Here is a 23,910-nt window from a genome sequence, read left to right as displayed (position 1 = left end):
TAACCCGATAATAGTTTACATGTATTTCATGTTAACACGACACTATTTATTTTATATGCTACTTAATAAAGAATTTAAAAATTATTAAAATATTTAAAAAACAAAAAAAAGTAAAAAGAATTCTTAAAAATTAGTATGAAGTATACATGTATTGTTATATGAGCTGTTATGTTTAAAAATTGAATCTTATAAAAATAACTATTCGACTCTTTTTGGAAGGTTAATTGTCAAATTCGATTATTTTTGTAAGATTGAGGTCAAATTTAGCTAAAAAAAGAATAAGGATCAAATTGATAAAAATATAAATATTAGAAGTTAAATTTATTATTATGCCAAATAATGGAACTTACTCGAGGCGGGGGGCTTTTAAGTACGATGATTGAAAATCAAATGGTAAATGATTATTATATTTATAATTTTAAGGGACCTATAAAAAAAAGTGTAAATTTAATAATTTTCGGTGATATTTTAAAATTTTAAAATTTAATGAGTGCTAAAGCTATAATTCGGTATTACAAAAGAAAGAGAAAATATAAGAAAGAAAGGGAAAACGCCACAACGGAACGCTTTGAAACGCATCCGCTGGGGCAAGCAAGCGCAGAAGGGAAACGATCAAGAAATGCGAAGCCATAGATATCTTTTCAACAATGATGCAAGGACTCCACCACCAACAACAGCAACTGGCTGCTCTCCTTTCCGCTGCCCTCCCCAAAGACACCACCGCCGCGGCCACCGCTTCCGTTACTTCTTCTTCCTCCACCACTGCCTCAACTACGCTTCCCACAACTGCATCAACTCCCACTGTTTCAACCAAATCCGACGAAAACGACTCAGCTCGTCTTGCAGCTATTAATTCTCTCCACCGCGCCATCATTTACCCTCCTAACTCCATCCTCGTCGCCCACTCCGCTTCTTTCCTCGCCCAAGGCTTCTGTCAACTTCTTTCTGACAAGTATAACTCTGTCCCTCTCGCTCGCATTTAAATTTATTTGAATTTCAACATTATTTATGCTTATTTCTTTTTGTTTACTTTCTTTGTTTTCTTATTACGTGGTAACAATTTTTTATCTCAAAGAAAAGAAGAATTGTTCTTATGTATGCTTGACCATTAAATTGTTAAATTACAATTTAAAAAGAATGCTTATAGACTATAAATTATGAGTTCTGTGAACTTTGAGATCATGCTTCCAAATTTTTAAAAAAATATCTGATTCTTAGAATATATTTTATGTATAGCTTGTTGAAATTTCTGGCACAAATTTGATCAGGTCATACGCGGTGAGGCAGTCTGCTGCTATTGCATATGCTGCTCTTTGTGCAGTTGTATGTTCGGTCCCAATAGGATCAAGTGGGAGGCAAAACCATGTTATGCTTAGTAGTTTGGTGGACAGGTTCATTGGATGGGCTTTACCACTGCTTAGTAATATTAGTGCTGGGGACGGGACCACGGAACTGGCCTTGGAAGGTCTACGTGAGTTTCTTAGTGTTGGTGATGTGGGTGCGATTGAAAGATATGCTTTACCAATCCTCAAAGCATGCCAAGAACTTCTGGAGGATGAGAGAACTTCCTTGAGTTTATTACATCGGCTTCTAAGTGTTTTGACTTTGATATCATTGAAGTTTTCGCTGTCTTTCCAACCGCATTTTCTTGACATTATTGATCTTCTTCTTGGGTGGGCATTGGTGCCTGACCTTGCAGAATCTGACAGGACGGTCATTATGGATAGTTTCTTGCAATTTCAGAAGCATTGGGTGGGTAATTTGCAGTTTTCTCTGGGATTGTTGTCTAAGTTCCTGGGAGACATGGATGTATTGCTTCAGGATGGGACCCATGGAACCCCACAACAGTTTCGTAGGTTGCTTGCATTGCTTTCTTGTTTTTCTACAGTTTTGCAATCGACTGCATCTGGATTGCTTGAAATGAATCTACTTGAACAAATAAGTGAACCTCTAAGCAAAATGCTTCCCCGGTTATTGGGATGTTTATCTGTTGTTGGAAAGAAGTTTGGATGGTCAAGATGGATTGAGGATTCTTGGAAGTGCTTGACTCTATTGGCAGAAATATTACAAGAAAGGTTTTCCACGTTTTACCCACTTGCTATTGACATATTATTTCAGAGCTTGGAATTGGGAAACACTAGTCGGCCTGTTGGAGCTGGGAAGATAACCTCCTTTCAAGTTCATGGAGTGTTAAAAACTAATCTTCAATTATTATCTTTGCAAAAGCTTGGCCTCCTTCCCTCATCTGTGAAGAAAATTCTTCATTTTGACAGAGCAATATCTCAGCTGCGCTTGCATCCAAATCATTTAGTCACTGGAAGTTCTGCAGCTACTTATGTTTTCTTGCTTCAACAGGGGAATGATGAAATAGTTCAACAGGCAATGACCTTGTTAACTGAAGAACTAGAGCTGTTGAAGGGTATGCTTAAAAAAAAAATAGTTCATGGAGAGGAGGTTAATAGTGCGGGGGATTTGAGATGTTACTCTAAATTTGAGTTGTTTGCATTGATTAAATTTGATTTGAAAGTTTTGTTAACCTCCATTTCCTTGTGTGGATGTAACAGTTTGATTGTCCAACCAAAGATCACTGCCTTGTATCTTCAGAGGTCAGAAAGTTTGATTTCTTTTATCATTGAGAAGCTGAGTCCTTTTGAGTCACCTATTCAGTTTTGTGTGGAATTGCAAGTCCATGTTATCAAGACACTAGATAGGTTAAGTATGGTTAAATTCTTTAGCAAGTGTTCCATTAGAAATCAAAGTGGCAACATACCTGTTGGGGATGCTGCTACTGAAAAAGTACTTGATGGTAATAGTCTTAGAGATGTCCATCCAGCTGTGATTATTGAGTATCTAAGGGAGTTTGGCACACTTCTTGTTAGAGCTCTCCATGTTTCTTCTCCTGTCGCAGTTAAAATAGTTGCTTTGGAATGGGTACAAAGATTCTGTGAAAATCTCATTTCCATATGTGAGAGTGCAAATATGAGATATAATTTTATGAAGAATTTGGATATGTCTCTCTTTTTGGAGATTTGATTTTCTCTATTTGGAGGCTGCATTTGACAGGGAACCAGAGGTCAGGTTACATGTCACATTATCTTTGGAGCTGCTTTTGCAAGCTAGGTTGATGCATCCCTTGTACTTTAATTCTGTTAGTGATGTGGTCCTGGAAAAGCTTGGTGATCCAGATGCTGACATTAGAAATGCCTATGTTAGGCTTCTGTCTCATGTCTTGTTGACTACAATGTATGTATATGGTATACACGATATTGGAGCCTTTAGCAATTCCAGGCCCCGAGCTCTTATGTTAGGCAATAGTTCAAACTTGTACTGGAAGCAAGTATTTGCCTTAAAGCAGCTGCCTCAGCAGCTTCACTCTCAGCAACTTGTTTCCATTTTGAGTTACATTTCACAACGATGGAAAGTGCCTCTTTCTTCTTGGATCCAACGCCTTATTCATACATGTAGGAGCTCTAAGGACAGCAGTTTGGGACAGCTTGAGGAGACTGGGATTGTAGGTGCAAATGATCTATGGTTGGATATAAAATGGAAAATATTCTTGAAAAATTTTGCTCTGTTAATAACCTCGCTGGTGCTTGGTGGGCCATACATGAGGCAGCTAGATATTGTATTTCTACTCGCCTACGAACTAACCTTGGTGGGCCCACTCAAACTTTTGCAGCTTTGGAGCGGATGCTTTTGGATGTTTCACATGTGCTACAGCTTGATGGTGAACAGAATGATGGAAGCTTAAGTATAATAGGTTCTTCTGGTGCACACTTGTTGCCCATGAGGTTATTGTTGGATTTCGTTGAGGCTCTTAAGAAAAATGTATATAACGCATATGAGGGATCTGCTGTTTTACCATCTGCTGGCCGACAGAGTTCATTGTTTTTCCGGGCAAACAAGAAAGTATGTGAGGAGTGGTTTTCTCGTATTTGTGAGCCAATGATGAATGTTGGTTTGGCGTTACAATGCCACGATGCTACCATTCAGTACTGCACTCTGCGGCTGCAAGAGCTTAAAAATCTGGTGGTGTCAGCTTTTAAAGAGAAGTCTCAGGCTCAGGTAACTGAATACCTCCATAACATGAGGGAGAAATATATTGGAGATATCTCAAGGATTGTACGGCACATGTCATTGGCTCTATGCAGGAATCATGAATCAGAGGCTCTAATTGGTCTGCAAAAATGGGTTTCACTTACCTTTTCTCCTCTACTTTTGGATGAAGACCAGTCAGTGAATCACAGTGGCATAGTTGAACCTTTCCAGTGGATAACTGGGCTTGTATATCAGGCAGAAGGTCAATATGAAAAGGCTGTTTCTCATTTTGCTCACTTGTTACAGACTGAGGAGTCACTCAGTACTATGGGTTCTGATGGTGCACAGTTTTGCATTGCACGTATTATAGAGAGTTATACGGCTGTATCTGACTGGAAATCTCTGGAATCCTGGCTTTTAGAGTTGCAAACACTTCGGGCTAAATATGCTGGAAAGAGTTATTCTGGTGCTTTAACTACGGCTGGCAATGAGATGAATGCAATTCATGCATTGGCACAGTTTGATGAGGGTGATCTTCAGGCTGCATGGGCATACCTGGATTTGACACCAAAATCTAGCAGTGAACTCACACTTGATCCCAAACTAGCCTTGCAAAGGAGTGAGCAGATGCTTTTGCAGGCATTGCTTTTTAAGATTGAGGGAAATCTGGACAAGGTGCCACATGAATTGCAGAAGGCCAAGTCAATGCTGGAGGAAATGTTGTCTGTTCTGCCACTTGATGGATTAGCTGAGGCTACTGCATGTGTCACACAGTTGCATTGCATCTTTGCAGTTGGAGAAGGCTATGACCTAAGCCAAGGGAACTGCTGGAAGCACATGGGCAGCCAAGGCAAATCCAAACTAAGTCAGTCTGGTCTAGGTTCATACTTGTTGCCACTGCAGCCTTTGATTAAAGGAATACATCAAGATTGTAACCCTTGGTTGAAAGTTCTCCGAGTTTATCGAACCATTTCCCCTACTTCTCCTGTTACCTTAAAGCTTTCTATGAATCTGATGAGTTTGGCTCGTAAACAAGGAAATCTGACATTGGCAAACTGTTTGATTAACTCTCTGAGAGATCATGTGTTGAGTTGCTCTCATGAGAGATACCGTAATTTGCTAAACTTGAATTTGCAATATGAGGGAATCTTGCTATTGCACGCTGAGAACAAGATTGAAGATGCTTTAGGAAATATTTGGTCATTCCTTCGTCCTTATTTATGTTCTTCATCATTTATTGTTAATGATGTTGATGATGGTTTGATGAAGGCCAAGGCTTGCTTGAAACTTTCAAATTGGTTGAGACAGAATTATTCCAGTTTGAATTTGAGGAATATTGTTCTCAGGATGCTATCAGATCTAAATGTGGCTACTGTTTCTTCCAGTGGCATAGGTGGTTATTCTTTCAGTGATGAAAACTTAACCTCTAAATGGAGCTTAGATGTTATTGTTGAAGAAATAGTGGGTACAGCTACAAAGTTATCCACTCAACTTTGTCCGAAAATGGCCAAGTCTTGGATTTCTTATGCTTCTTGGTGTTTCAGTCAGGCCAAGAGCTCTGTTGCTAACCAGCAAGAGAAGTGTCTTCAGTCATGCTCTTTTTCTCCTATTCTGGTTTCTGAACTCACACCTAAAAGATTCAAGATGACCGAGGATGAGATCCAAAGAGTGGAATCTGTTATACTGCCGCTTTTTCAGAAGAGGGATAGTACTGACTATGTAGATGATGGAGCAGAGCAATGGGGTTTTTGTTCTGGTTCTGCTGAAAATTTGAGAACCAACAATATGTCGATGACTTTGGTGCAGCAACTAGTGGATATGATGGAGGTTGCGGCTGGAGCACCTGGTACAGAAAACTCTGGAGGTGAAAGGCTTTCTTCCACTCTAACTTCTCAGTTGCTGAGTTCTTTGCAACATGCAAATTTTGGAATAGAAGAAACACATTTAACATATGTAATTGATAAGTTGATTGATATTTGGTGGTCGTTGAGGAGGAGAAGAGTCTCCCTATTTGGGCATGCAGCTCATGCTTTCATAAAATATCTATTATATTCGTCTACCAAGCTTTGTGATGGTCGGTTGTCTGGTGATTTTTGTCAGTCCCAGAAACAAAAAGTTGGCAGCTATACTCTGAGAGCTACATTATATGTCGTGCACATTCTTCTCTACTATGGATTAGAGTTAAAAGACACACTTGAACCTGCGCTTTCAACAGTTCCTCTGTTGTCATGGCAGGCAAGCAGTTGTTTCTAGTTTCTCCCACGCCATTTTCTCTTTTCATCAAAACTACTTATTAACATTACTTTTATCTTTGTAGGACGTTACACCTCAATTGTTTGCTAGGTTGAGTTCGCATCCTGAGGAAGTTGTCCGGAAGCAGATAGAGAGCTTATTAATGATGTTAGCCAAGCTTTCTCCTTCATCTATAGTGTATCCAACGCTGGTTGATATAAATGCTTATGAAGAGAAGCCCTCTGAGGAACTTCAGCACATTCTTGGCTGTTTGGTACTTTAAAATTTAGTGCATTATAAAATTTTAAATACTATGATGCAAGATCTCTGATGCATAACTAGTTTTGTTTACCTGTCATTTGGTTGCTGCTTGCCAGTTGTTAAAGTGTTTCAATTTTTTGTTTGTCCTGTCTTTTATGCCTATTTATTTGCAATATTGAAGAGTCATCTGTGATATTCTGCATACTGTCTCGTTGATTAAATGAATAAGTAGCTCTTAAATAAAGTTGTTTGCACCTTTTTATAGCACATATTGCTTTATATGTTTACTAATACCTTTGTCTTAAACATGCTATCCATGCCAATTCTGCAATCTAAATGTTTTATAACATTTGACAGAGGTTTTAAGTGGTGATTTAATAGGATTATTAGCTTTTGAAAGTTGCATGGAAATGAATCAGAAATGCAAAGTGAACGAGATAACTTCTTTGTGAGTGTTTGAATGCTTCTGTGCTGATCAAATGCATATGTATTGATGCAAAATTAAATCCTTTGTCTTGTTACTCCTTTTTGCTCATATTCCTGTAGACTTTTGGTTCTCTTGGGGCTTTATTACGTTGGTTCTGTTTTGTTGAATGATGAGTTGCTTATAGACAAATTTTAAGGCATAAATTTGCTGCATACAGAGAGAGCTTTATCCAAGATTAATTCAGGATGTGCAACTAGTGATTAATGAGCTGGGAAATGTGACTGTCCTTTGGGAGGAACTGTGGCTGAGCACACTTCAAGATCTTCACATGGGTAAGCTTAGCATCAAAAGGGTTTCTTCTGCTCTGTTTTGTTTGTATATGCATTCTTATGATTTTATGATGTTTCATATTAAGCATGAATGGTGATACATAACATGCATATCCTGAAACTGTATATGACATATGAGTTGCATCTAACTAGAGGTAATTTGATACTTCAGTTTAAACTATACTACATAGCAATTGTCGAATTGGTTATTGCTAGCATGTATATTTATTGGTCTTCTCTTGTGCTTTTTTCTTTTGTCTTCGATTTTGCTGGTTCATTTCCTCTCCATGTTGACTGAGTTTCTTTCAGATGTAATGAGGCGTATAAATGTTCTGAAAGAGGAAGCTGCACGGATTGCAGAGAATACTACACTTAGCCAGAGTGAGAAGAACAAGATAAATGCTGCCAAATACTCAGCTATGATGGCTCCCATTGTTGTTGCTTTGGAACGCCGTCTAGCTTCAACTTCTAGGAAGCCTGAGACACCTCATGAATTATGGTTCCATCGTGAATATAAAGAGCAGTTAAAATCGGCCATTGTAAGCCTTAAGACTCCTCCAGCATCTGCTGCTGCACTTGGAGATGTTTGGTGGCCATTTGACCATATTGCTGCATCCTTAGCATCTTATCAGAGGAAATCTTCAATTTCTTTAGGGGAAGTTGCACCTCAGCTGGCTATGTTATCATCCTCTGATGTTCCAATGCCTGGTCTTGAAAAGCAAGTCACTCCATTTGAATCTGACAGAGCTCTCACTTCAGCTCTACATGGAATTGTCACAATTGCTTCTTTCTCAGAACATCTTACTATCTTATCAACCAAAACGAAACCAAAGAAACTTGTTATTCTGGGTTCAGATGGTAAAGCATACACTTATTTGTTGAAAGGACGTGAAGATTTGCGTCTTGATGCGAGAATCATGCAGCTGTTGCAAGCCATTAATAGTTTTCTACATTCATCTTCTGCTACTAACCATAATTTGCTTGGCATTCGCTACTATTCTGTGACTCCAATCAGTGGTCGGGCAGGTCTAATCCAATGGGTGGATAATGTGATAAGCATATACAGCATCTTTAAGTCTTGGCAAAACCGTGTCCAGCTTGCACAAGTTTCTGCTTTGGGAGCTGGAAGTGCAAAAAGTTCTGTTCCTCCTGTTCCCAGGCCAAGTGATATGTTCTATGGAAAAATTATTCCTGCACTCAAGGAGAAAGGCATCAGGAGAGTAATTTCCAGAAGGGATTGGCCTCATGAAGTCAAGCGTAAAGTTCTTTTGGATCTTATGAAGGAGGTTCCTAAGCAGCTTCTGCATCAAGAGCTTTGGTGTGCAAGTGAAGGGTTCAAAGCCTTTAACTCAAAACTGAAGAGGTATTCTTCATTCTTTCAGTAACAGACTTGCTCCCAGAAAGCTTCACTTAGCCACACTTGAAAAGCCATAACTTATATCAGAAAGAAACTAAAACTGCATTGTGGACCTTGTCCCTTTAAACCATAAAATTTTACACCCAGAAACTTTTCAATTGCAACCATTATTAAACTTAGTAAGAAAATCATTTAAGAAAGCACCTGAATGCCCTTATTTACATAAGAACAGAGTTAACTTCATGAATAGTTGTACGAACATCAACCATTAAATCTATTTGATTATAAATGGAAACAAAAATCGCAAGTGCTAAGATACTAAAAAATTGAGCCTAATGAACCCTGAATCAATCGGTGTTTAATTTCTGGCCAGAAAGCCATGTTTGGTCCAAATTTAAATATTCTTACCAGTGCTGTAGAACCAAAAAAGGATTGATGCGCATTCACCATCAATTCCATGTTTTTGCAATGGTAGCTTGCGTAGTATGTCTTGCAGTATTCTAGAGGCAAACAGAATAGGAAATCTACTTTTAATGTTATATGGCTTAAGCATTAATGAATGTATTTGGTATTATTTATTGTCAAGTCAATTGTTCAGAAGTTATTAGAAGTGCTCATAAAATGTGCTTCTTGTGAATGGTATCATTATTGATGGCAAACTGAATTTTGGTATTATTCTATCCTTTTTTATAAGATTCAAGTGCCATTCTCGTTGGAATAGTTGTATCTTATCTGCATATAAATGGTTTTAAACTTTTAATATTATTAGTAAAAGATAGGACTTGAAATTATATATAATTTATCTTGGTGTTGATGCATGCTTCTGTCCAATTTTTTAAACATTAAGATAAATAGTGAAACGTTTAAACATATGTTATATTTTCCCCTTGTAGGTATTCTGGAAGTGTTGCAGCCATGAGCATGGTCGGTCACATTCTGGGCCTTGGTGATAGGCATTTGGATAACATCCTTTTGGATTTCAGTAGTGGGGATGTGATGCATATTGATTATAATGTTTGTTTTGATAAAGGGCAAAGACTAAAAGTCCCAGAGATTGTTCCATTCCGGCTAACCCAGACAATTGAGGCTGCATTAGGGTTGACAGGAATAGAAGGTACATTTCGAGCAAATTGTGAAGCAGTTGTCAGTGTTCTAAGGAAGAATAAGGATATACTATTGATGTTACTGGAAGTATTTGTATGGGATCCACTTATAGAGTGGACACGTGGAGATTTTCATGATGATGCTGCCATTGGTGGTGAAGAAAGAAAGGGCATGGAGTTGGCTGTTAGCTTGAGTTTATTTGCTTCTAGAGTGCAAGAAATTCGTGTTCCCTTGCAGGTTCTTATTTGCTTGTGCTTGTGATTTTTAATTTTTAGACTTGGAAGCATGATTGACTCTATTGGCCACAGCCACAACTTGCTTGGTTATTATTTAGGCTGTGTAACGGAGTATTTTCTGTTCTAGGCATCATTTTAAATATCTAATTTCCTGATTTTGGTTAGGATTTTAATCTGTCTGATAATCTATTGTTTACTTTCATTGCATGAACTGTTTAGCTGTCTCTATTGCGGAAATTATTTGGAGTTTTTACAGTTTTTGATATCTCTCAATTTTTATACAGGAACATCACGATCTTTTGTTGGCTACATTTCCAGCTGTCGAATCTGCTCTTGAGGTAATGGTTCCCACCTGCAACTTTTTCTGACAAGCATTTTGTTTGCTTTGAACTTGAAATGTTTATTGTTGAACTCATGTTTCAGAGGTTCAGAGATGTTCTGAATCAATATGAGCTTGTCTCTGCTCTTTTTTATCGAGCTGACCAGGAGCGTTCAAATCTTATTTTACACGAGACATCTGCAAAGTCAATTGTTGCTGAAGCAACTTGTAATTCAGAGAAAATTTGTGCATCATTTGAAATCCAAGCTCGAGAGTTCAAACAAGCAAAGAATGTGGTAGCCGAGAAAGCTCAACAAGCTACAACTTGGATTGAGCAGCATGGAAGGATACTTGATGCTTTACGAGGCAGTTTAATTCCTGAAATCAGTGCCGGCATGAATCTCAGTGGTATGGCAGATGCTTTGTCTCTTACGTCTGCTGTTCCCGAAGCCGGAGTTCCGCTGACTATAGTACCTGAGCCCACACAAGCCCAATGCTATGATATAGATAGGGAAGTTTCTCAGCTTATAGCTGAGTTGGATCGTGGGCTCTCTTCTGCGGTAATGGCACTTCAAGCCTATTCATTGGCTTTACAAAGAGTACTACCTTTGAATTACCTCACAACCAGCACAGTGCATGGCTGGGCACAAGTACTGCAGCTATCTGCAAATGCTGTTTCTTCTGACATCCTTTCTCTAGCAAGAAGGCAGGCTGCTGAATTGATTGCAAAAGTACATGGGGATAACCTTGAGTTTATGAAAAGCAGTCATGATGACCTTTGTTTTAAAGTAGAGAAATATGCAGCAGAGATTGAGAAAGTTGAGGAAGAGTGTGCTGAGCTAGTGAACTCAATTGGCTCGAAGACTGAATCAAAAGCTAAGGATCGACTTATGTTTGCTTTCATGAAATACATGCAATCTGCCGGTCTTGTAAGGAAGGAAGATGCTAATTCTTCTCTGCAATATGGAGAATCAAAATATGATGGTACAAAGGCTTCTAGAATGCGAGAGGATCTGGAAGAGAAGAAAGACAAAGTCTTATCTGTTCTTAGTATAGCTGTGCGTTCATTGTATGATGATGTCAAGCATAGGATACTTGAAATATACAGTCATACCAATAGGGTTCAAATCGAGAACAGTCGACCACAATCTGATCTTGGTACTGTCTTCTCTGGGTTTGAAGAGCAAGTGGAGAAATGCATACTTGTTGCTGGATTTGTAAATGAACTATGGCAGCAAATTGGAGGAGACATGCCAGGTGTTGATAGAGATTTATATTATTCAAAGTATTATTCTGAAGGAAACTGGGCTTCAATATTCAAAACCATTTTAAATTGCTGTAAGAGTTTGATTGGGGAAATGACAGAAGTTGTTTTACCTGATATAATGAGGTCTGCTGTTTCATTCAATACAGAAGTTATGGATGCATTTGGATTAATCTCACAAATAAGGGGATCTATTGACACAGCATTGGAACAGCTAGTCGAAGTTGAATTAGAGAGGGCATCCTTGGCTGAACTAGAACAAAACTACTTTGTTAAGGTTGGCCTCATTACTGAGCAACAGTGGGCTCTTGAGGAAGCTGCTATGAAGGGTCGGGATCATCTATCTTGGGAAGAAGCAGAGGAGCTGGCCTCTCAAGAAGAGTCTTGCAGGGCACAACTGGAACAGCTCCACCAAACTTGGAATCATAGAGATATGCGAACTTCTTCTCTCATAAAAAGAGAAGCTGAGATTAAAAGTTCCTTGGTTTCTTGTGAACAGCATTTTCAGTCTCTAATTACTGGTGATGACTTTAGAGAGTCCCATCATTCAAAAGCCAAGTATTACTGGCCATCTTAGTTAAACCCTTCTCTGAGTTAGAATCAGTTGATAAAGCATTATCTTCATTGAGTAGCTCCTTTGCTCCTCATTCAGATGAAATTCCTAATTTAGTGGAATTTTTGAGTTCTGGACACTCAGTATCAGAGTGTGTTTGGAACTTTGGATCTTTATTAAACAACCATTCTTTCTTTATTTGGAAAATAGGTGTTCTGGATTCTATCCTTGATTCATGCATACATGATATGGCATCATCTGTGGATCAAAATCTAGGATTTGAGCAGCTTTTTGATGTTGTTAAGAGAAAGCTTGAAATTCAACTTCAAGAGTATATTGGTCGCTACCTCAAAATACGAATTGCTCCAGCTTTAGTATCTTGGTTGGATAAAGAAAATGAACATTTGAAGCTACTGACTGAGGGAGCAAAGGATCCCAGTACTGATCATGTAAGGAAGGATGTTGAGGCTGTTAAAAAAGTCCAGCTTATGCTTGAGGAGTACTGCAACACACATGAAACTGCTAGAGCAGCAAGATCAGCAGCTTCTGTCATGAAAAGGCAGGTGACTGAGCTAAAAGAAGCTCTTCGCAAGACTATACTAGAGATTGTGCAAATGGAATGGATGCATGATGTTGGCTTGACCCCTTCACATACTAGTAGAGTTCTGTTCCAGAAATTTTTTTCTAATGATGATGAATTGTATCCTGTTGTTCTAAACTTTAGTAGACCTAAGTTGCTGGAAACTATGCAATCTGTCTTATCAAAATTAGGTCGTGCAATAGAGGGCCTAAAATCGTGTGAGCACACTTCTATTGTAGCAGAAGGTCAGCTGGAGAGAGCAATGGGATGGGCTTGTGGTGGACCAAATTCCAGTGTAGCGGGAAATTCATCAACCAAGGCTTCTGGAATTCCCCCTGAATTCCATGACCACCTGATGAGACGCAGGCATCTGCTTCAGGAAGCAAGAGAAAAAGCATCAAGCGTTGTCAAAATTTGCACGTCAATATTAGAGTTTGAGGCATCTTGGGATGGTATTTTTCAGATCCCTAGAGAGGGGTATGCATTGAGCACTGGCGGTGATAGCAGGACGTGGCAGCAAGCTTACTTCAATGCACTAACAAAATTGGAGGTTACCTATCATTCTTTTACACGTAAGTTCCCCGTATTAATGGATGCTTGAATGATTTAATTAAATTATGATATCAAATGGGTGGTTACTATAGTCTTTCGACTTGTATTAGGTATTGAACAAGAATGGAAGCTTGCTCAAAGCAACATGGAAGTTGCTTCTAGTGGCTTGTATTCTGCAACGAATGAACTATGCATTGCGTCTCTTAAAGCAAAATCTGCCTCAGGTTACTTTTCCTTTCTTTTGACTACTTAATTTCTAATCATCTGAATGCATTTGCACGTGTGGAGCTCAGACAAGCATGTCTATCTGTTTTTCTTCTGCATTTGCATTTTTGTTTTCAGGTGATTTACAAAGCACTGTACTTGCAATGAGAGATTGTGCATATGAAGCTAGTGTCGCTTTATCTGCATTTGCTCACGTATCGAGAGGCCATACTGCTTTAACTTCTGAATCTGGTTCAATGCTGGAAGAGGTATTGTTTGTACTTTTTCTTTAATGTCAATAACAATCAAAAGATGCTCTCTAAGTAGATCATAAAGTGTCAGCAGAATTTACTAATGGCTTTGTTTTAAAACTTCCATCCTGTTGAAGGAAAAATACCAACATTAATGGTTTTGATCATTTATTTATTTTTAACATGTTTGTTTTTTAATGTGTTCTTGTAGTTTCATTATGGGTTGGTAGCACATATTAAGACTTGTAGAGTAGTTTGTTCTTTTTGTTTGTGTCTGTGTTCCTTATCTTCTGTTCAATTTATTAATGTGACTCACCCACAACATTCCTTCAAGGATGAACAGCCCATAGAAGCATGCCAGAGAACGTTTGGAGAACTGCACCCCTAGTCTATAGCAAGGCCCTAACTATCTTCCCCCCCCCCCCAACCCCACTTGTACTAAAATAGAACAGGCATTCACACCTTTACAAAGCAATGCTACTGTTGCCCATATTGACAATCATGTCTTGTGCACAAAGTTCTGCTATATAAGACAACCAAGGAATTATCCAACTCCCACCCAAGACCATTAGAACATCCCAAACAAAGACATCAAGGTAAACAATCTCAAAGCTAAAACAGCGACAATTTGCATGCTTGCTGTTGTATAGCTTTTCTACAAATTGGAGTATCATGGCTTTGATTAAGGCATGGTAGGCAGAAACGTAGAAATATATATTGTTAAGTGATTGGTTTCTGTTAGTAACTTGAGGAAAACTCTGCACCCACTGCCTCAAGAAATCAAATAATTATAAAGGTGAAAAGAATAAAGATGCTATCTATTGCAGGAACTTTGGCTATTTCTGGTGTTGATTAAGGTTAAGCATCTTTTGTTATTTAGCCAGTCACATCACCGAGACATGCTCTTTTAGAGCCCATTCATCTTTTGTTTTTCTCCTGTTGTCTTTTTTGCAATTTATGCTGTTACATTCTCTTACGAAATCTAACTAAAGGAATTCCTTTTATGTTCTCCTTGATGCTCCCCTCTCTCTGATGTTATTGAGCTTCTCTTTAGGTTTTGGCAATAACTGAAGATCTGCATGATGTCCACAATCTGGGAAAGGAGGCTGCATCTGTACATCGTTCTCTTATGGAAGATCTTTCGAAGGTTCCCCTTTTTTTTGAATCATTTCTTTGGTTTTGCTTGACTGCGTAGTTTCTTTGTAATGAATGTTTGTGTTTAGCTGCCTTGATTCGGTTTGTCTTTTTCATAAAATTACATAACTTTGTGAAAGCTCTTCTGATCTTAGAGACTCTGTGATTTGACAACTATATTACCCCTTTTGCTGTTGTAGCAGGCAAATGCAATCCTTCTTCCACTAGAGTCGGTTTTATCCAAGGATGTCTCTGCTATGACTGCAGCTATGGCTAGGGAGAGAGAGACCAAGATGGAAGTATCTCCAATACATGGACAAGCCATATACCAGTCTTATGGCTTAAGAGTTAGGGAGACTTGTCAGACCTTCAAACCTTTAGTGCCATCACTTACCTTTTCTGTGAAGGAACTACATTCATTGTTGACCACACTTGCGCGAACTGCTAGTCTCCATGCTGGGAACCTGCATAAGGTACAATCCAGTTTCAGTACTATTAATAATGATTTAGATTATATGAACTATAGTATGGCATATTGATGATACCAAGAGTAATAATAATTCTTGCTCACTTTCTCTCCAGGCTCTTGAAGGACTGGGTGAAAGCCAGGAAGTAAAATCACAGAGCATTAGTTTGTCAAGGCCAGATCTTGCCAGTGATGCCACTGAATATGATGAAAGAGGGGGTGAGAGCATCTCAACATCAGGCAGTGGGAGCCCCAAAGATATTGTTGGTCTAACTGGGCTTTCTTTGCAAGAGAAAGAATGGATATCACCACCAGATAGCATTGGCACTAGCGGTATGGAATCTAGTATTACCTCAAATGGTACTAGTCTTTCAGATAGCATCAATGACCCAGTAGTAGAGATGATGGAAAAGATTTCACTTGATTCTAGTCAGAAAAAGGATAAAGGTGATCCAAATTTTGTTCCGTCTTCTGAAAGTGAATACGATGAAATCTCACGTTGTGGGCATAGATTGTCCGAGAACATGGAGGTAAAAAATACTAATGAAGTGAAATCAGCAAATGAAGAGACCAATGAACATCTGAAAACTGTACCCTCAGTGAATGATGAAGCAGTGAGTGCTCCTCTTGAATCTTCGCAACCTTCAAACAAGGTGAACTTGGATGTGAAATTTCAGGGTAAGGACGAAGTATCTACATTAGGCAAAATTGAGGTTGGTGATGAGAGTCATGAAGTTCCTGTTCCTAGCACAGACACAGCAAGTCGAATAGCAAGGGGTAAGTGTAAAATCCAAATTAAAGAACCATCTGTTGGTTTTTTTTTTAATATTTATTGTTTGGATAATACTTTGACCACTAAGAAACAGAGGTTGATTTGTTCTTGGAACCATGATTAGGAACTGCCTTCTTTTTAGTTCTGTTGATTATTTTGAGTCAAACATGCTGGTGTACTGAATGCAACTCTGGGTTTTTATTCCATTCTGTAAGCTGTTAGAGGACAGCATCTTTTGAGCACTACATAAATCACCCAAAATTTTCCTGCAAACTCAAATGGATCTCCTGATTGCCCTAGTATGCTAGTTGCACCTAGAACCCTATTATGCTTTTGTCCACAGTTGCTGCTATATATAGCATTTCTTTTCATCCAACTTGAGATCTCAATATTGAAATGTTTATTTTGTTTGACGATTAGATAAGAATTGATTTTTTCATTTTTGGCCAAAAGATAAGGATTAATTAGGGGAAAATTATGAACCTATAAATTGCATGATGTGAAGTCTGACCTGGAGTTTTCATGATGTGATTTTTTCCCTCTTTATTAAGATTAGGAGATACTACTGCTTTGCCATGGATTTTGTTAAATCTATCTAGGTGCTCCTTTACTAGCTTTGATTTTTTGGTTTTTACTAGATACTGACTACTGAAATATTCTTGTTTTATAATGGGTTTCTTCTCCACTCCCCTTTCTCTTTCTCCAGGATACTTTGTGAGCTTTTAGTACAAGAAACCTGTTAAAAGGAACTAGGGTTCCCTCCTTTACTTCATTGGTGTAACCTATTTCTGCCTGCAGGTAAAAATGCTTATGCAATGTCAGTCCTAAGACGCGTTGAAATGAAATTAGATGGGCGAGACATTACGGAGAGAAGGTATCTACTTCCTTCTGAGACTGCAAATGGGTATAAAGTGAAATGTGTATTAACAGGCTGTTTCTTTTGTAACCTTTTTCAGGGAAATTAGCATTGCAGAGCAAGTGGATTATTTAATTAAGCAAGCTACTAGTGTTGACAACCTTTGTAGCATGTATGAAGGTTGGACGCCATGGATTTGAAGTCTTTGTTTGCAGGTTGGTGTGAACTGCTGGAGGTACTTCAATTACCCGTCATGTTGGCTGACTAGACACAACGGAGTCATTGCATCTATTGGCTTACAGAAAAGAAAAATGAAGAAAGAGAAGCCTGGTCCCCTCTTGCAGAACGAACCCATTGCCCCTACTTGAGAAATGAGATGAAGGGCATATGCTTCAACCCTGTTTCAGAATACATCTCAACTGGAGGTGCTTTATCATCAAGTTGGGATAGCCACATCGAGGTTTTGAGTTGGAATTTATTTTGGCTTCATCTGCCTCCCATGCATCAGGGCCCGATGGCGTCATGGCAACATTGGACATCATTTAGATGGGAACTTCGATGAAAGCTGCCATACATTGTGGTATCAAAATGATCACCGGTTTCATTACATTTACTATATATGTTCTTTGCTGCAATTAGTCCTTAATGATTCATGTTGTTGTATTATATATATAGGGAGAGATTCACTTACACTGGTGTCCATGTAAAATTTAAGTGATTTTACATATTTCTGTAACTTTTTATACTACTAAACTATTTTATTGATTAACTGTTGAATTTATTAATATGTTTATACAAGTCATATATGTAAAATTTTGAATTAACTTGATATCTTAATCATATTAATTAAAATATTGTTTATATTAATATATATTTAATAGTTGAAAATTTTTATTTAAAATTAGTTAAAAAATTTAATTTAGTCAAACTTTGACATTTGTAATTTACAATAAAATGAGACGGTTTAATTAATAAAATTTAATTTTATAAAAGGATAAGGAAAAAATATAAAAATATTTAAAGTTTTAGTGAATAATTTCCCTTTCACATCTTCCAAAATATCAACCTCCAGAAAAAAGAAAATCTTAAAATATCTCAAAAACCCTTTGAGATATCTTTTATTGCCTTTTGCATTTTCAAAATTGTTGAGAAATAGATTTGTGACGTAAACCCACTGCCCACGTGAAAATTGCCAGTCTTCTTCTACTTCTAGAGAAAACAAAAAATGGGTTCCAACTATAACAAACGAGAAGAAAAAGATACCATGCCACCTGTACACTACTTGGGTGGCCTGAATTAGCCGGGCTTGGACTGAATTTAAATCAGAATTAAATAATTGTTTTTTTATTTGAGTTGAACTATAAATTTTATATTTTAAAATTCTTTTATTAATATACAAATAATGAAAAATTGGATTAAATTTAAGTTTTTATTAAAATCTTGATTAAAAATCAAATTTTAAAAATTGAGTTCAATTACTGATATTGTTAAAATTATTATTTGATTATATAGTTATTAAATTATATTTTTAACTTTAAAATGTTATTAATAAATTAAAAAATATTAATAATTAAATATAAAATTTAAAATTTGGAAAAACAAAAAAACTAAATTCCAAAGTAAAATAAATTATTGCATATTGTAACCTTTCTAAATGGAAATGGAAGATGGTATGAACAAACAGATGGCAGAAGTTTGGTAGAGGAGAGAGAGAAGATATTGAGGAAGGATTTGGGAATATCCTTTTCTTCCAAATGAACAGTATCTAGGGGCCGTCCCACACATGGGTTCTTTGTTTCCAATGAGTCAGAACCCACAGATACTGACACCGCCAATGAAAACTACAACTGTTTGGCAAAAACCACAACTCTCCGTGCTTTTCTCTCCTTTCTTCTATATTAACCCTTTTGGTTCCCCTCCCTGTTTCTTCCAGAAAAGCAAAAGCATATCATAAACAAATTCCAAAGAGAGTGAGAAAAATGTCTGCAGTAGTTGGTGGATGGATGGGCGAGGTAGCAGCAAAGCTTAAAGAGAAAGTTGAAGCAAGAAAACCATTCTTGTCAATAAGGGCCAAGAAAGACCAACCGTTTCCGACCAAAGAAGGGCATGTTGAAGACAAAGATGCTTCTAAAGATGATACTAACGAAACCACAATGTCTGAAGCTACTGTCTGTCTGCTTATGGATCGGTTTGTACCTTGGTAATGATAAATTAGAGAAAGTTCCCTTGTCCTAACTTTGTTGGGCCTTATATGTAAAGGCAACTCTATGCTTTGTGTAAATTAGAGTTGTTTTATTGTGGATATGGCAGCCAGCTCTGCTTTTAGTGTTCATTTCTTTTGTATCTGAGCGCTGTATATGATTAGCTGTTCTCTTTAAACATATCCAGTAATACTTGAATGTTTTCTAATTGATTTTCGAGTTACATACATACTTACATATTGGAAATCTAGTAAATACAAAAGAAAGAAATGCTTGCCCTGCTTTAGAATTGAGTTCTGTGATTTAGAGCACACACGCATACACAAAACGGGGGTCATGAAGTTGTGCTTGCCTCAATAACGGTAGTAGTGGAAAACTCGTTGTTGATGAAGCTATTATCGTTGTGATCCCACTTAAGGATTTCTCTGGCGTATCTGAAAGCTTCATCAACAGAATCAGGCTCCAAACCAGTAACCATACAAACATACAACTTACTATGTGTAAGAGAATCGAATAACCTCTTGAACTTCACAGCAATATAATGGAAGGCACGTTGTGCTACTGAAGCAGTAAGATTGTTGTTATGGTGACTGATAACTGGATTGAAGTCGTGGAACCATTCACACCGAGTCAGAGGAACCTCCTCCATCTTTTCTAAGAGTAGGTCAGCTTTGTTGAGTATAAGAAGGAAGTCCTTTTGCTCCAAGGTGGGATGACTGACTATAGTTTCAAACAGTTGCTTGCTTGCCACCATTTTGTTTATAAGAACTCCATTACTGTCTAACCAAAACTCGTCGTAGTCAGTCAAGGAGACGCAAAATAGGACCATGTTGATATCTTCAAACATTCCCACCCACTTGCAGCTTGCCCCAAGGCTGCTGGGATGCAGTCTAATAAGTTGGTACCTGCAGATGCAAAACCAGTCATGTTAAGCAAGTTCAAAGTGATTAGAAGACAAATAAAAGTAAACAACTTTTAAGTGTAGAATCAAATATAAACTAGCCTTGCTAATGGATCATGTTGATAACCATCAATAAAGCTTTCTCTTTCTCTTGTGGGAAAAGAGAATTCCATGCTAGAAAGTCCATTGGATGATTGGGTTCCCTCAGCATACAAGATATCCATGTCTGATGGCTCGTAATCTGTCCTTGAGATCTCAACAGCCTGAGGAAAAGATTAACTTCAAAAACTACTCCAATTGCTAAGCAATTCCAGCTGCTCACTTAGTTGGAAGGATAAAAACCCAGAGCAGCAGGCTTACCCGTTCTAGGAAATAAGTAGCAATCCTGGGCAGCATTTGGAGTTCATGCCTCCGGTTATAAGTGGCCTGAAAGGCTGCATCATTCCACAGCTTCTGAATAAATGGTGCATATTCACGAGTAGCAGCTGGGAAGATGACTTCCAAATTACCAGATACCATCACTTGGACAAGCCACTCCGAGAAGGCTTTCAGTCTTGGGGAAAGGGAATATTTTGTTTTACCATCAATCTGGCTTGCACCGCCTGTCAACAATGAAGATCACACTATTAAATAATAATGTCAATTATTCTATCCAGATCCTAAGAATATATATCTAAAGTATTGCAAATACTTGAGGCTTTTACAGATCATATTGCTATCTGTGAGGCTTATCACTACTAATCCAAGTATTGCAGGGGATAATAGAAAAGTTTTACCCGAAAATGCATCTATTTTTATCAGTAACCAACTTCGCAGAGAACAAAATAATTTATAAAAAAACTTGCAGAAAAATGACTACTTAATAATCATTATTGTTGTACCCGAAGAACCAGGTCCATCAGCAAACTGCAATTTTCTATTCTCTAGTAAGACTTCTTCCTCAAACCGTTCTCGTCCTTCTAGCAATATAGCAAGGTATCCATACAAATTTCATTGGATCTTCAATTTGATATTTTGGCGTTCATCTTCTGAGAAAGGAACATTATACAGAATCTTGGCCTGAAATATGTAAGTAACAAAAATTAATGTTTCACTTGGACATCCTATCTGCATGTCCAGTGTTATAGAACCATAGTAGTCATCAGTAACAGATACTGTTTACAGCCATAAAAAATGGGTGAAAGACTAATTGAAATGAGTTGCCTCCATTGATATATTTACCTGCTTATATATTGTACTTGTGCCTGATTTTTGATAGCCAACTAGAAGAAGTTTAAGAAGCACTTGCTGCTCTAGGGTCCTCTGGCTGACATCTTCCCCAGCAGGGTTCGCCACATTAGGAGGAACCGGCAAAGACAAGAGAGCGCAGAAAAGTTTAATTCTTGTCTGAAAGTAAGGTACATGTACAACATCCATGTTATTACTAGTATATTCCATAAGGGGAAAGTTTATACATCCCTATGCAAATATACCTTCTTCCATATAGGTCCCTTTTCATTCTTCTGACCCTCTTCCTGGTAAGATCCATCTGCACTTAGCCAAAAGCTCGGTTTTCCTTCACAATTAACTCCAGCAAACTGAAAACATTTTAACAGATTGGCACTGACCTTACATGTCTAAAATATCATTACTTAAAGGAAGTCAATCATGTACATCACAACAACCTGCAGCATCCACAGCTCTTTTCTTGTAATCTCTCTATCATTTACGAGTACTTTTGCATTTCCATTGCTAGCCTTAGCCTTGATACGACCTCCAACATTTAGCTGGGCAGTAATAATCTGGCAAGGACCATCTCCTTCCTGATTATTTTAACACAGCAGTAATTCAATTTTAGTGGAAGATAATGGAAGCTAGTTTACTTGAATGAAAAGAAAAAAAAAAAAAAGAAAGTTTAGTCATTACCTTTCCCCAAAATCCAGAAACTTTATCATACCAATAGCGTCCTGGTTTTAGTTTCTTTGGTGGGTTTTGGCAGGTCTGCAAAACATGCAACTTATATTGATTCAGAGGCTCTCCATTGATAAGAACCAGCTGAGGTGGTAGCTGGTTTGCCTTGCATGTCTTCTCAGAACTCATTGCCTGTTTAACTTCCAACTCATTGAGCAAATGCTTGAGCAGCCGGGAACATTTTCCAAGACTTGCTCGCCTCGACTCGTTGATCTTCTTCCCTATGCAAGTAACACATTTTCTCCCCTCTGGCATCGACCCCATTGCTCTCAACACACACTTACAACAATACTTAGCATTACAAACAATGCAAATCTCTTTCTCCGTAAACTGGTTTCCCTCTAAACACCTATAACCTGACCCTTTTTTCCCGTTCCTCTCAATTGATTGTTCAGCAGCATGCATGCTTTGCGTCTCGGAATAGTTGGAATTGGACTCTCCCTGGACCATGTCGCACGATTCAGGGTCACGGAAAGTTACAGCAGGTGGTCTTTTGACATGGCGAGTAGTAGTCTCATTGTTGTGAATATCCGCCCTTTTTTGAGAAAATACCCCAGATGATGAAACTGATGGTGAGCTCAAAACGGAACCTGTTGTATCAGAATGAGGAGAATCCATGTACTTGTTGTGCAACCCTAAACCTTGCTTGCAATCATCAGCTAAACTATCATGAACATGAGAATTTTGCATAATGCCACAACTTCCTATGCCATCAATTGTCTGACCTAATGAATCCAAACTAACAACTTGAATTGATGGTTCATTGGACAGACCAGAACCAATTTTTTTGTGTCTGGCTAGATTTTGCTTCATTTTGTTAGTATTTACAACAGGTTGGATAACTGGCAATGAAATGTTGTTATTCAAAACATAGGAAGAAGAAATAGTGGCAGCAGTTGGGAGTTGGTCAACGTCCACCGGAACTGCTCTGGGGATATCAGAACTGACGGGAGGACCATTGTACTCAATAGCAAATGAGTATTCAACGTTACTATCATCATCTTTGGGAGGGGATGATTGCCCAACATGGAGAATTTTTCTTAGGATCCCAGCCATGACTTCTATATTTTAAGTCTCAATTCCAAAGAAACAAAGCCAGCAATTGTAATTCCATAAACAAGAGGAACACAAGGGAAAGGAAAAATCAAACTTTAAAACCCATTAGCCACCAGAATAACAATTAGCCAATAACTCATTCAAACAATTAAGAAAAAAAAATGGGAGACGTACAAGGAGTGGGAAACTTCCAAGAAAAATTGAGAATGGAAATGAAGAATAAAGAAAAAGAAAAATGGTAGGGTGGGTCTTGTGTTAAGAGTAAACGATGGGGACAGGAGACAACATATTCGGGTTGCATTTATTCATTGTTTTTCCAAGTCAACACGCTGGAGAAGGAGATGATGAAATTTTGCACACTTGAAATGAAATGAAGTGCCTCATTTGTCAAAGGAGCCTGGAATGGAAACATCCCTCTGAATCGCCAACGATAAAAGGCCATGTTTGGTTTCCTTAAAAGTGATGAGATATAGCCAACTCCACAAAATGTGACGCCGTAAATCACTTTTTTCATCATTATTGTAGGACTCCAATACAGAAATTATATTATGGAATCCTATAAAATTATTTTTTAATTATTTAATAATAATATTTCAGTAATTTTTTTATGTAATTGATATGTCTTTCCTCCTATCCTAAACTCCGAACTTTGAATCTTGAATCTTAAATTTGGATTTAGGGTTTGAGATTCGGGGTTAAGATAAAAAAATTACAAAAATATATTAATGGTATGAAAAAAATACTGAAATATCATTAAATAATTAGAAAAAAATATAACTAATATGATAGAAAGATTCTATAAAATAATTTCTCGAAAATCAACTCTTATTATATACATTTATTTTGTATAGAGGTGTTCATGGGCCG

At 37.8% G+C, this 23,910-nt stretch overlaps 1 protein-coding gene and 1 pseudogene across 1 annotated transcript; one reads left to right on the top strand and one right to left on the bottom strand.

Moving 5' to 3' along the window:
- The first annotated feature begins 497 nt into the window (after positions 1 to 497).
- On the top strand, positions 498 to 17,704 carry LOC107925423 (uncharacterized). The gene is given in 18 exon segments (XM_016856086.2): positions 498 to 952; positions 1,269 to 3,042; positions 3,044 to 3,530; positions 3,533 to 6,273; positions 6,356 to 6,544; positions 7,176 to 7,290; positions 7,597 to 8,650; positions 9,538 to 9,985; positions 10,269 to 10,322; positions 10,408 to 12,109; positions 12,112 to 13,272; positions 13,363 to 13,476; positions 13,595 to 13,725; positions 14,762 to 14,854; positions 15,045 to 15,314; positions 15,424 to 16,084; positions 16,878 to 16,953; positions 17,036 to 17,704. Coding segments are annotated over 18 exon segments (11,475 nt in total). The 5' UTR covers positions 498 to 647; the 3' UTR covers positions 17,136 to 17,704.
- Positions 17,705 to 18,927: 1,223 nt separating this feature from the next.
- Positions 18,928 to 23,486, bottom strand: LOC107925424 (extra-large guanine nucleotide-binding protein 1-like; annotated as a pseudogene).
- Between the last annotated feature and the right edge of the window lie 424 nt (positions 23,487 to 23,910).

Source organism: Gossypium hirsutum, chromosome A01 (genome assembly GCF_007990345.1).
Source record: "Gossypium hirsutum isolate 1008001.06 chromosome A01, Gossypium_hirsutum_v2.1, whole genome shotgun sequence".
In the NCBI taxonomy this organism is placed as follows: Eukaryota; Viridiplantae; Streptophyta; class Magnoliopsida; order Malvales; family Malvaceae; genus Gossypium; species Gossypium hirsutum.
The sequence above is the reverse complement of the archived record's forward strand: the minus strand, read 5'-3'. Positions and strand labels throughout refer to the sequence as shown.